The sequence below is a fragment of the Polypterus senegalus genome, chromosome 12, assembly GCF_016835505.1.
Source record: "Polypterus senegalus isolate Bchr_013 chromosome 12, ASM1683550v1, whole genome shotgun sequence".
Taxonomy (NCBI): Eukaryota; Metazoa; Chordata; class Cladistia; order Polypteriformes; family Polypteridae; genus Polypterus; species Polypterus senegalus.
Window position 1 is genome coordinate 111,805,421 of NC_053165.1, and position 13,848 is coordinate 111,819,268.

Genomic DNA, 13,848 nt, shown 5'->3' on the forward strand with positions numbered 1-13,848 from the left:
GGTGCATGACTCCAGTGATAAACTAGGCAATTTTGAACAGCTCTGCCTTACCTTTCTGTCAATGGCAGTATACACTAGTATCCATCGACAGATCCACCATCAGGGTAGTCTGGGTGTGAACCCAGGGGGCCACGATGTCACAGGGCCTTTTCTGCTTTCATATTTTGAGGTTTTGCATAAACAGTTTTAAAGAACACTAGATAGCAATTGTGTCTTACCTACCATCAGAGTATCCAGTACATGACTATTAAATGCTCTCCCTTGTCATAGTTCATAGACGTAGCTTTACAGACGGGGAGAACATACTTTTGAGTAAATCACAGGACAAGAAATGTAATTGTGCAGGGCTGACTTTATTTTTTGACTCACAAAAGTGTACCTGTGGGCTTATGTAATATGTTTACTTTAACAAATGATGATTTTTTTCTTCATCTGTTGTGCAGGTTAAAGTTATGAAGTGACTTTGGACTGCACATAAAAGATTCTGTATATGATACCATAAATTTAACAATGACAGTATTGTAATGGTGCAGCTCATCTCACAGAATGTGGGCTCCAGGTTTTATTTTTTATCATCTGGAGTATTTCCTGACCTTTCTTCCCACAATTATTAGAAACACTTACTAAACAGATTACTGTTGCGTGAATATGTTGTGTAGTTATGGTGCAGTGGGGGACTGCTGCCTTGTCCTGGTTGGTGTTATACTAACTAGCTTCCACCAATCATTAATGATGTGTAGATTGGTTAAAAAAAAGTACAGTATGATTTGTTTTCATTTACTATTACTTCTTCTTTTTTTGTTTTGCTATTACTTTTCTGCACTTCAGTGTTTTCCCAATGTTTTCATCTTTCTATTAATTTGGCAGAGGTTATCATAGGCTCGTCTGTTGGTAATACTTTGTTTCAGAACTCTGTTGTCTCATTTCTGTACTGTTTTAGGCAGACTGTATTCTGGCATTTTCATTTTTAGTGAAGAATCTAAGAAGTTTGCATTTTAAAGCCTGGGGCATCCTGTATAAAACTTTACTTAGACTTCATATTGAAATTTTATTATCCAGTCATCATCATGAGGGAAAGATCATTGTTATCTCTAAAAACTCACAACTTGTGTAGCCTGCCATTGGCAATATCCTCAAAAAGTGCTAACATTACCATTGCCAGTTACGTCGTCCCATGCAGAGCACATCCTTTTATTGACAAAATAGATTGGTTACATACTAAGGCAATTACCGGTAAGCATTTGCATTAGGCATTACTACCAACATTGAAGATTGCGGTATTGAGAGAACCTTTAAGTTAACTATGATGTAATTAATAAAAGAACGTCATTGAAATGCACAATGAAACGAGATCTAAGGTTAATTTAATTATCTTGCTGCCCACAAAAAGTCTGTTTAGGTCTTATGGATGGTCACATCTTTGATAACTGTAGCAATTTTTACACCAAGTTCATGTTTTATAAATTCTGAATTTTGTGTAACAAATGGCTTGCATTTGTTTCCGAGTGTATACATTTTATATGAAGCCCCTAGCCTTTAAATTATTTGTAGAGTTCTGGATATATAACATTGTGATTCCTTACCTACTCCATTAATTGCTTTACTTTTTTTCTACAGAGCTCTGTTTATTTTTTCTATTATTAACTTCACTTGTTTGACTTGTTTGCTTTTGTCATTGCCAGCTGACAAGTATGCTAGTGATTCTCTTCTTTTCCAAGTCATTCAAATTTTTTACGTTTTCTGTGGTTTGTCACCATGCTATCATCTTGACTAGATTCATACTTTATTTAAAGCATTGATATATTGTATTTTTCTTTCATGGAGAGTTTTCCCAGATTTCATATTAGTTTAGGCCTACTGACTCCAAAGGTCAAAAACAATAGCTTAGATTAACACTATGCAGCTCTTTTACATGCACACAATTAATGGCATACGAAACACATAGCTGCTGGGGTATGAAAATTTATGCTGATCCAAGGTAAAAACTAGAGCAGAAGATGTGGTAATGATGCTTAAATGTTAAAGCATAAATGCATAGTTTAGTAATTAAGTAATTATTTTTATTTTAATTTTTTTCATTTTTATTACTATTTAATATTATTTTTGTATCAGTATACTGCTGCTGGATTATGTGAATTTCCCCTTGGGATTAATAAAGTATCTATCTATCTATCTATCTATCTATCTATCTATCTATCTATCAATCATAGAAATACCCAAAATTAAAACAGTATTCTGTACTTTTCCCTCATATTTATCATTTTATGTAAAATAATTTTAATTAAGAATTATTGATTGAACTACTCATATACTTATGGAGAACACCGTTTAAGCAAAGAGCAAATTATTTAAATAAAACAGCAGTCTAGCTGGTGAATAAAACTGCATCCCTTTTAGTCCATAAAGTATTAACACCTAAATGAAACAATTTTAATTAAATTAGCTGTTTGTCTAGGCAAAACAGTATTGATCTTTCAGAGTAGGTGTTTAGGTATTTGAACCACACTTTCATAATGGTTGATTTGGCACAAAACTGCTTTCACTAAAATACCTTTAGAGTGCAATGGGATTAGCAAAATATAGCCTAAAATGTCTGTTTAATTTAGTTGTGCCTGTGTAATTAAGTGCTTAGTTAACATTCCAGCACATTAGACAGAGGTTCTTTTTTCCTTCATGATTTGAAAAGCTTTGCTGTTAAAGCATTCACTCTCTGTTGCTGCTATGAAGGACAGACAGATATACAAACTCACTGCAGCAGGACATCAATTACAGTGAGTACTTTGTAATCTATGAGCCTTTTGAGGACGTGTGTATGATTAGATGGGTCCCAAAGACTTTTGATTCAATGACTTGCTCCCTGTTGAGTACTATCTTTATGTTTTGGACTATTAAAGGAAGCACAGGCAGCTATGCAACTGATACTCTGCTGATTGGTTCACAAGCTTTGCCAAATGCCAGGCTTCCTATTGGCTGAGGGTGTTAACTCATTCATGTCATTGACATATGCCTGGACCTTCATCTGATTGTATTGTACAGTACCTAGTGTCATTGTTATAAGTATCCAATGCAAAACAATGAGGAGATGTGTCCCTAGTACTATTGGTTTGAATTCTTTTTCCAGTTCACTGTTTTCTGTCCTCTTTGCACTTTCCAAGAGAGCTGTGGTAGTTATGCATCTTATCCTCTTCTGATTGGTTCTCAAACCCTGGCTTTGCAAATGTCAGGCTTCCTATTGGCTTAGGGCATTATCTCGTTATCTATAGTCTTAAACATGCAACTGGATCTTCGTTTTCTTCCATTCTTCATCTTTCCTGTGTGAATGCTGTAAGTATGTGATGATAAACGATGGTGGGTTGCAAAGACTTTTGATTCAATGACTTGCTCTCTGTTGGTGTTTATGTTTTGGACTGTTAAAGGAAGCATGGGCAGCTATGCATCTTAGCCTCTTCTGAATGGTTCTCAAACCCTGGCTTTGCAAATGCTAGGCTTCCGATTGGCTGAGGGTATTAACTCATTCATGTCAGTGACATATGCCTGGACCTTCATCTGATTGTATTGTACAGTTCCTAGTGTCAACTGGACCTTCATTTTCTTCCATTCATCATCTTTTCTGTGTAAATGCTGAAAGTATCTGATCATAAATCATGACTAGATGAGTCCAAAACACTTTTGATTCAATGACTTGCTCCCTGTTCAGCACTATCTTTATGTTTTCTATTGGTGTTAAGCTGTCCCAGGGAGGACACGGATTGGCTGGCTTCCCAGCCGGGGTGAGTGGCAATGAGTGGATGGAGGGAAGTTGCCCCCTTGTGGGCTAGTGCTCTCCCTCAGTGTGACAGATCACAGCATCCCTCTGGTGGATCTCCCATTTGCATTTCTGCAGGGTTGCATTGAAGTTGTAGTCTCAAATGGTGGCTCTACTAGGTGTCTTAGGTGCTGCCGGGGGAGCTGCAGTAAGAAGCAGTTCTCATTTTAGAGAGGTTCCACCAGACTCAGAAGAGCTTCCTGGGTGCATTGTGGTGTCACTGGTCTGGTATAAAGGAAACCACACCGCCTTTCCCCGGCAAGTTGGAGTCCAGTGTTGAAGAAGGACAATGCTCACTTGGGCAGTAATAGAAGTGAAAACAAGGAAAATAGAACAGGACGTGTATTGTTTGGAATTGTGAAACCTTTGGAAAGAAGCCTGTTTAAAGGTATTCCTTTAAAATAAAAGAATCCATTTTGAACCCGGGATTGTCTGTGCAATTGTGTCTGGAGATCATTGACACCACACACTTGTAATTGTTTACAAGTAAAAATGCAGGGTGCTTTAAGTTAATTGAGGCCTTGTGTGTCACAAAAATACTAGAGCAGTGTTCTCCCTAGCGTCTTTCAGCTGGGTGCTCCGCCCGGCTAATTTAGTTGAGTGAGACGACAGCCGCAGATCTCCAAGCACAGGCAGACCTAATGATCTGCAGAGATGGCAAGGGACGAGTGGGCGGGTGGGCAAATATTGCTAAAGCTAATAGCGTGGATGAGGCGGAGCAGAGTTCACAAGCAAAGAGTATGGGGAGGTGGGGTTTCGAGAGCGGGCTGTACATGGTAATAGCGGGGGTGTAGCAGCTTAATACAGTACCAAGGAGTGTGGAGAGGTGGGCGAGCGAGAGGGGGCTGTACATGCTAATAACGGGAGCGGAGCAGAGCGGCAGTTCACAAGCAAAGAGGATGTGGAGGTGGACAGGCAAGAGGAGTACTGATAAAATTAAAAAAAAGTCTTGTTGAACCAGCCTGTCAGATATCAGAAAAAAGGCGTCAGGAAGTGATATCTCTGGTCTCAGCGTCAGTGCAGTCTGTATAGTGCGGCTGAGCATACAGCAGCACTCTTGTTGTACAGTACATAGCAAACCTATATATATATATATATATATATATATATATATATATATATATATATATATATATATATATATATATATATATATATATACAGTTGTTTAAGCATTAAGTGTGTTCTGAGTGCAAAAATCGTTGTAGCACTCACTGTGGTTCCTGTTTAAAGTGACCCCATCTGCTGTTCTTATATTTACTCATATTTGGTCCATATTGCAAAAAGTGTGCAGAAACCCTTGCAATACACACTGTGTCCTGAGCAAACATTTTGTCACTGAATTGCTGGGGGTTTTGTACGGAAGTGTATTAGGGCCACGGTGAAGGAAAAAAAATACAGACAAAGTGAAGAAAAAAAACTATATGTCGAGAATAAAGTCGAGATGTTTACTTTATTCTGGTCATTTCCACTTTAATCTTGACGCTTATGACGAGAATAAAGTCGACATGTTGCTACACAATTTATGACGGGGTTTGAAAAAATCTAGTAAATTAAACATTTATTTTAAGATGAAGTTTAGTTTACGATGCTCACCTTTAATAACAAACTACGAGAATAAAGTCAACATGTCAAATTTCATCTCGAGATAAACAGCGAGAATTAAGTAGAAATGTTGAGAATAAAGTAGAAATGTGGACTTTATTCTCAACATAAGTGTTGAGATTAAAGTGGAAATGTCGAGAATGTGTACCTGCTGTAGTCCAAGTGTGAATTGAATATCCAACAGGCTCTCCCTTTCCCACTCAAAAGTCGTATTCATAGGTACTTAAATTTTTTTTCAAACGTTTTACCAACATGAGCAAAAGAAGTGTTCAGAAAACAACACTGCTCAGTTATTTCAGAAAAGAGATGTCACAAACTAATGAAGGTGCAATTTCAGACAAAGACACTGCAGAGGATAGTACATCAGGGGAAGTCTCTTCAGCACACACTCTGCCAATTGATAAATCTAAGCACCGCTTATCCGGCATAAACAAACAATGGTTTAAAGATTTTGATTGGCTAATGGTCAAAGAAAATGTTATGTGGTGCTCATTGTGCATGAAATACTCAAACAACCCACCCCCACCCCCACCCTCAAGGAGGGGTTACTTTGGGAAAACGTGCTATACACAAGAATTCGAAAAAAAAGCTTGTTGGACCATGAAAAAATCAAAGCGCACATTGAGTCTTCTGCAGACCTGTTTTTTGAAAGCGTGTACTAGAGCAAACTGGAATCAGTCAAATTGAAAGATCTGTATCTGTGTTATCTTACAGAGAGATACCTTTGTGGGAGCTTTAAGATCCATGCATTGTTTGGCAAAAACTGAGTTGCCACATACAACGTTGCTTGAAAAGCTGTTGGAACACTGTAAAGAAATAGGTTGTTCATTTTTGCAACATCTTAATATTGGTAAAAATGCATATTACACCTCTAAAAGAATAATGCAAGAGCTGCTGGATGTCTTAGCATCAGAAATAAAATCTAACATACTGAAAAATATACACACAGAAAAGTTTTTCAGTATTCTGTGTGATGAAACCACAGATATCTCAGATGTAAAACAATTAATTATTTACATTAAATATGTTTGCCAGGTCACTAAAGAGGTCAGAATTAGTTTTATATCAAACTGCAATATGATTGATGGCAAAGTGGAGACTATAACCAACACACTGAGTAAGACTATGGACACTCTAGGCTTGAAAACTGCTAATCTGGTTGGACTCGGGTCATATGGAGTGGCTGTTATAATTGAGAAACAGAAAGGTGTGGCAAAACTGCTTAGAGATAAAACATCTGGACTCTTGGTCAACTGCCACTGTGTAAACCGCCGATTGGCCCTTGCAAGTGCCCAAGCAGCAGCTGCTGTACCTTATTTAACGAAACCGAGCATCTTAAGGCAGCTATTCCATTTCTTCCAAAATTCTTCAGTTAGGATGGCTGGTTTAACGGAAATTCAAAATATTCTGAAAATTCCCCAGATTAAGCTGAAAATGGCCAGTGACACTAGATGGCTGTCTGGTGACTTTGCAGTACAGTCACTACGACAGTATACTATGAGTGATCTCCTTGGAGGGCCAAGATCCTGGGTACTTTGACTATGGGAAAGCTGCAGACAACTGGGCCTCTAGGAAGAAAAGAAGAATAAATATTTAACTGAATACATCTTCTGCATATGCAAGTTGGCTTTGAAGAATATTTTTAAATTTTTCTTCATTAGGTTTCCTATACTTTTTTTCATTGTTTTCACTTTTCTTCCCGACAGCGACAATACTTGTGCCTCTTGGTTTATGTCATAACATTTGTTATTTAAAATTTTTGTTAGGGTTGCAGGGTCCTGAATTGGATACTTCTTAAATTTAATATCAAAAAGTGTCAAACCTTAAAAAAGGAAGTCATATTGAGCTTTGGAAAATAATTAATAATAACTTATAAAAATAGTGCACATTTAATTTTCCCCACCACCAAATTTCCCCATCCTGCCCCACCTGACTACTTTTTCTTGCCCCCCGGCTGGAAAAAATTTCTGGGGAGAACACTGTAGAGCATATCCTTACACCAGAAGGGTGGATTCTGTAGTAGGGTATTGACTTGCATGTTCAAAATGGTATTCCATCAACTGTGAAAAATTTTTACTCTTCAGACTTGTTTTAATTTAATGAATTTATCTCCTCTTTAATTGTTTTCTACCCTTCTTGTTAGCGATGTTATGACTACATTAGACAAATCCAAATATTAAATACAGGGTGGCCCACAAAAAAGTGGCCTGCCTCCACCAAGATGACTCCTGTCTTGTCTGCCGCTGGTCAAGTGGCTATGTTTGTGTCTGATCACTTTCAGCATCTTCTGTAAATGTGAGTACCAAATGTGATAATTTTTCTTTTCACCACGTAATTCAGTCATCTTGGTGGAGACGAACCATTTTTTTCGTGGGCCACACTTTAGTAATGTATATTAAGAAATTCTCTTACCCAATTGATGGGTCCACCAACAGGAAATCTTGTAATATAAATTGTTCATTGAAATCACTGAACACATAAAGCTACTTTTGTTACATAAGTCTTTGGGTCCCTGTTTTGAATTTGTGACCACATAACAGCATGCCTTTTTTGTGTTCTGGTGAAGATAATAATTTCCTGATATTAATGCTTTGATAAAGCAGAATGTATGTCTCAGTGGCTTTCCTAAACGGAGGTATGCAAGTGCCTCACCTTACCACCTGAGTAAGTTCTGCTGAATTTACAGAAAGTTACACCACAACAGAATCACCTGTACAGATGGGGTTCAGTGGGAGAAGTCTGTTTCATGATGTTTAAAGAAATTAATTTGCACATGATGCCAAGCTAGATTTGCAGCAAACGTAATAGTATAATAGGAGAAGGTGTACTTGTGGCATTAGAAAACTTCCAAGAAAGTCAACAGTATTAAAAATTATATTTTTGCTTAAATAATGGAGAAAAGAAACTACCAAAAAACTGTACATACAGACAGAACAAAGCCTGCTGCCCCCTTTGGCCTGTATACTGTATGCACATTATGAATCCATCCAGCAGATGAGGTTGCTCATCTACATCCTCACCTACCAAATACCCCAGAAAACTTTGTGTGGCATCTTCCTCTTGCCACTTAGTTGTTACCCTAACTCTGTTCCTAATTCTTTTCTGGTGGTAGTCCTAGCCTTCCTGGAGTCCTACATGGAATTCAGTTTGGGCCTCACCACTTATAGTCTCTGAATCGTCTTTTATGCTGGCTGGTGTTGGCCGTGTTTCACCGGGCTCTGTGCTGGCATTGGCTAATGCTGCTTTAATATCACTGGGCACCGTGTTGGTACTGGCAGTTCTAACAAACTTCGGTGGGAAGTAGGAAGTTGGGTGTGCGCAACTCAGAACGTTTGTGTATCCCACCAGGATGGGAAAGTAAAGCACCACTCCAGATGTGTACACTCAAGGAGGAAAGGAGGCTGATGCAGACGATATGAAGCACTATGCCAAACAACCACCAGTCAAAGGTGAATACTAATACATGCAAAAAAAGAAACACTATACAAAACATAATAGTGATGCTCTTGTAAAGGAATAGTGTCTGTGATGCATCTTAAAATTGGCTTTTTAGATCTGGTAGTATCCATAGCATGACATCGCAAATTTACTGAAATACACAAAATATGAACAAAACTTTGGAAAATAAAATAATTGTGAAAATTTCAGTCAAGCTGTGAAACAGAGTCGTTCCACAGTACAAAACATTTTGCAGTCAGAAACGTGATTGGACCCTTGCTGTAGACAGTCTGTTCAATCAAAGTGCTTGACATTATATCAAACATAGATAGCTTATGAAACTCAACATTTACTTGTATCTTGTTGTCTCTTCTCATTTTCCAGTCACTTTTTTATTTTCTTGGCTCCTAGAGGATCTGCTGTTTGGATGCTGTGGCACCTATTTCTGTGCATTGAGATCTTGATGATGAGAAAAAATATGGTTATCATCATTTGAAGTGTGGCCAATCACAGTTTTGACTCAGGAGGAAGTCCCTCTCTGTCATACTGTTCGGAAATTTTCCTAGCTCCTAAAAAAATGAGCTAAATAATGAATAATTACAATGAACATCTTTGTGTGAAATTATTATCTGTTGGGGCAATATGCAACTTGCATAGTGTGTGTATAGGTGTACTGCCATTGAACTAGTCTCAATGTGCCTGTTGGTTTCAGACACCTATAAACTCATGTCTGGGGTCACTTCCAGCCAATTTCTCAGTATTAATCTTCAGGTTGCAGTGAAAAACAGGCTAAAACTCCCACTAGCAGCAATAATAGCAGCAGCAGCAACATGTGGTGTCACTGCACATCTCAGCCTTGAACAGTCCACAATAAGCACAAGTTCATAGCGTTCCATTCTTCTCCACTCAGAACTTCATTTCTTCTAGTGGCTAAGAAATGTTCTTGCCTCCAGACAGACCTCTCTGACACCTGATTTTCTTCTAAGGAAAGAAATGTATCCCTTGAACTTTTCACTGTCACCTAACTGCCAGGAGCTTTTATAACCACTTGTCAACGTTTCTTTGTCTCCTCATTCACTTTAAGGTTATTTGCTTACTCACGTGCTGATGGAAGATTACATTTTTCCACCCTGGTTGTCACTGTTCCTGGGCATCAGACTTGGAATGTTCCCTTTTCTGTGCTTTACTTTGTGCACTTAAATGCCAAGGTGGTCTTTTGTTGCCAGTGTGAGTGTCTTGGATTTATAATACTTTCATGTAAACTCTGTCCACCTTGGAGGTAACTCTCCCAGATGCTTCATTACTGCAGCTACACAAGTTAGCAAAATGGAGCACTTATGGATAAACCTAAAAATTTAGTTATGTAAAAGCACAGTCCATTTGTGTATTCCTGCTGATGAATGCGTCAGCGTGCCTAGCCTAGCAAATGTTTATCTTGTAGACCGTTTTTATAGGTTTGTGATTAAACTGATTCTTTTTTCTTTAAAACTCTACGTTCATCATTATCCACACCTCTGTTTCTCTTTGTAGAAGTTTAACATTTTGTTGCAAAATCACTTGTTTGTTATTTAAAGTAACAAAAATGTATTTTCTAAATATGCTGCTAGATTTATGAAGTTTGTTGCATTCATTTTAAAATGACACATTAATGGCAAGTTCTGAAGTATCTCAATACACACCAACTTAGATAAATCTGTTTTACACAAAAAATCCCCTGTGTTTCCTGCCAACTGAATGGCACTGCAGCTATGTCTGAACTCTTTCTGCATATTTCTTTCCAGGGTAATTGGCTGTGTAGGATTATGTTTTAATAAAAATGACATATTTAGATGTGGAGTAAAGTGAGCACTGTTCCGTAAAGTCTTTGGAACTGCTGGATTCCTTTCCTCTTTATCATACTCTGAGCATTTTCATTGGTGGCATAATACATCATTCCTATCAGAGCTGCATCCTTGGGGGCACTTTATCTTGTAAAATACAGGGTGCTACATTGTATACCTAACGAAATTAAGTTTAGTTAAAAGAGTATGGTACTGTACAAAAAAAGGCTGACAGTTTTGATGATATAATTTACTGTTTTATCTCATGCTCAGCCTAATGGAAAGTGCTGTTCTCTGTCAGGACTTTCTGTTTTCTGAGAAGTTTTCAGAGCACACCTAAAATACCAGTAACAGCATGCTTCAGTGTTGTGGGATGACTAGCCTTGCTAGTTGCTTTCTTAAAAAAGAAGAATGTTAATTTGATTTATGAACCTTCTGTCAATAGTGATGAAATGTATTGATCCCTGTTGCATAACTAGTCACTCATGCCAATATACATACTGTAAGAAAATGATGTATTTATAAGAAAAATAAAAATAGGAAATGTCATATTAACATCCTCAGATAATAGGTACACATGGTAGTTATTCGCTATTTTTATTTTATTTTTTGTCAGATCTCGGACGATCCCGGGAGCTACAATATGTCTTTGTGGACAATAATGCTGACCTGAAAGGCCTGCCATCTTATCTTTACAACAAAGTGATTGGCTGTAATGGGTAACTATATGTTTTCTATTGTTTTAATAAAACTATTCTTCCAATTTATGTAGTAGATATCACATTGGTTTTCAGTGTAGCTGCCACAAAACACCAGACACATAGGTTTGAAGGCTGGTCACTGTTAGTGTAGAGTTTACACATTCTTCACATTTTCAGATATGCTGTTTTTTTAAGAAGACCTCTTCACTCATAATTAATGAATGCTTAAACATCTTGTATATACCAGAAGTTCTTTACTTGTGGCATGTGAAGAATTGGTAAATGAAGGAGCACAAAATAAAGCTGAGATTGGCAAGCGTGCACAAGGGCAGAGAGAGAGACATGCAGTAGTCAGTAGAAAGAGAAAAAAGCTGTCTCTTGTGAGATGCTTCTCAGATTTGAATTTCAGTGTGGGAATAAAGATGTTTCATCAGTTACTTAAAAATGGTGGGAGAGTCCCATTGTGCTTGCCTCTTTTATGCCATTATAGAATTAGAAATAAAAGTACATGATTTGTGCATGCTTTGAGAGCTGAATATTGAAACCAATCAAATGTCCAGTGAGGAATGTTGTGATTATTTTTTTTTAATACAGTGTCCTACACATCTATGATAAAATAAAGGAAGCTTCACATTTATCCTTGGTTTGTAATGAACATGGTTACAGTTGTTCATCTAAACATTCATTTTCTGACTGGTGTATCCAGTTCAGGTTTGCTGGAAGTTGGTTCCCATTCCAGCTGCACTGGGCACAAGACAGGAATTAAACTTTGGACAGGGAACGAACCTCACATACATCTGATCGGAAAATCTTTTTAAAATATAATATTTCAAAATTTGCACATTGTTCAAATATTCCTTAATGTTTTGAAGCACAAGACAAATCTTTCCAATCATAGAACATTCAATGTGTTAATGATAATGTATAATATAATGCTGGACCACCGAGGAAACCACACAGGTAAGGTCCATACAGCAGCTGAGGAAGGGGGTGGAGCTGTGATTGGTGAGTGACATAAAAAGGGACCGGGACAGCTAACTGGAGTCGACATTTGAAGAGCGTCTGTGAAGGAGAGATTACGCAAATGGTACTGCACTGCCGGACAATGCCTGATACCTGAAGCTTTTTGATCACTGGCAGCGGCATCTTCCATGGCCATACAATGGGAATTTGAGACAGCAGGTTTAGCATCCAGCAGGTCATACAATAAAGAAAGCATTTAACAGTTACTTCAGCAGTCTTCTTTGCCATCGGGTCATTACATTGGTGCCAGACGCAGGACTGAATATATTTTAAGCAACCCAAAAATGGAGGATTGGCTCTGTGCTGAATTTGGCAACAATGAGCCAAAAGCCCATGCCACTCGGCCGCAGCATTGTGCCCAAGGACATGACAGCCTAGTCGAGAAACCTGGGAGATTTTAGCAATGCCTGGCCTACAATTAAAAAGAACCTCAGGGAGAAAGGCTGGCATCAGCCCAGGGAGAGGCAGGTTCACTTGCCAGGACTTGAACACTCCAGATCAGCAGGATGTGTCCTATCCGTCCAAAGAGGTATGGAGTGAAAACTGGCCGTTATGATGGGAGGCATACTGGAGATATTTCCAGGTTACCTCTTGTCACAAGAACGAGACATGGACAGATAAAGGTTTGGGGCAGCCACCCGTATAATGTGGTATCCTGGCTGCAAAAGTCGTTTTAACAAATAATCAGCACTGAAGTGCATTCAATTGAGTCCAAAACAAGACTGAGGACACAAAGGAAAAGGGGCAGGTTTTAAAGGGGGAGACAGGAAGTGAGGTCATATGGATCCGGCACGTGGTCTTCCACCATTGGTTCATAGCCGGACGTGACATCAGAGGGACTGGAGCTGGTGTGGCCGAGTTCCATTGGCTCAGTCCCGGAAGTGATGTCAGGAGAGCCAGGTGAAATCCCCCGGGAATGGTCTACAGGCAAGGGAGAAAAAGAGTCAGTGCACTCTTCCACACCCCGACATGCCTCCGAACTGCCTTCACTCAAGCCCTTTAGCTGCCTCCCATGAGCACGTGTGTGACACTCTGCAGGCAATGTGTGGAAATCGGAAGAACAAGCAATACATCTGATAGTGGCTGTAGATAGAGAGACTATAAATGTATTGGGAGACTTACTCCCCGGGGAGCTGATGAAATTAGACATGCTGCTGGCTGCCATTGAACGCCGCTACAGTTGTGTGGAGGCACCCCTGGGCTTTCAGCGGCAGGTACACTTCCAGTTACATCTACGGAGGCGAAGCTGGGAATATTTGCTGCCGAGATTCAGACCTTAGTAAGAAGCGCCAATTCCCACATTCCCAATATGTCCAAGGATGGGCATACATGGGACACAATCTTACGGGGACTAGTACCAGGAAGGCTGCGGCAATAAGTTCACTTCACTCAATCCACAAGCTTCAGTCAGTATTAAGGGAGGAAAATACATATAGGGCCACCCTCACCTACCACA

The 13,848-nt window shown here is 38.9% G+C and overlaps 1 protein-coding gene across 1 annotated transcript in view; it reads left to right on the forward strand.

The window, feature by feature from the left end:
* lrrc28 (leucine rich repeat containing 28) overlaps window positions 1–13,848 on the forward strand; it is a 145,680-nt gene that overhangs the window by 105,061 nt on the left and 26,771 nt on the right. Inside the window, exon 7 of the mRNA XM_039773270.1 lies at window positions 11,285–11,387. Coding sequence (XP_039629204.1) covers window positions 11,285–11,387 — 103 coding nt within the window. The remainder of the gene's footprint in view (window positions 1–11,284; window positions 11,388–13,848) is intronic.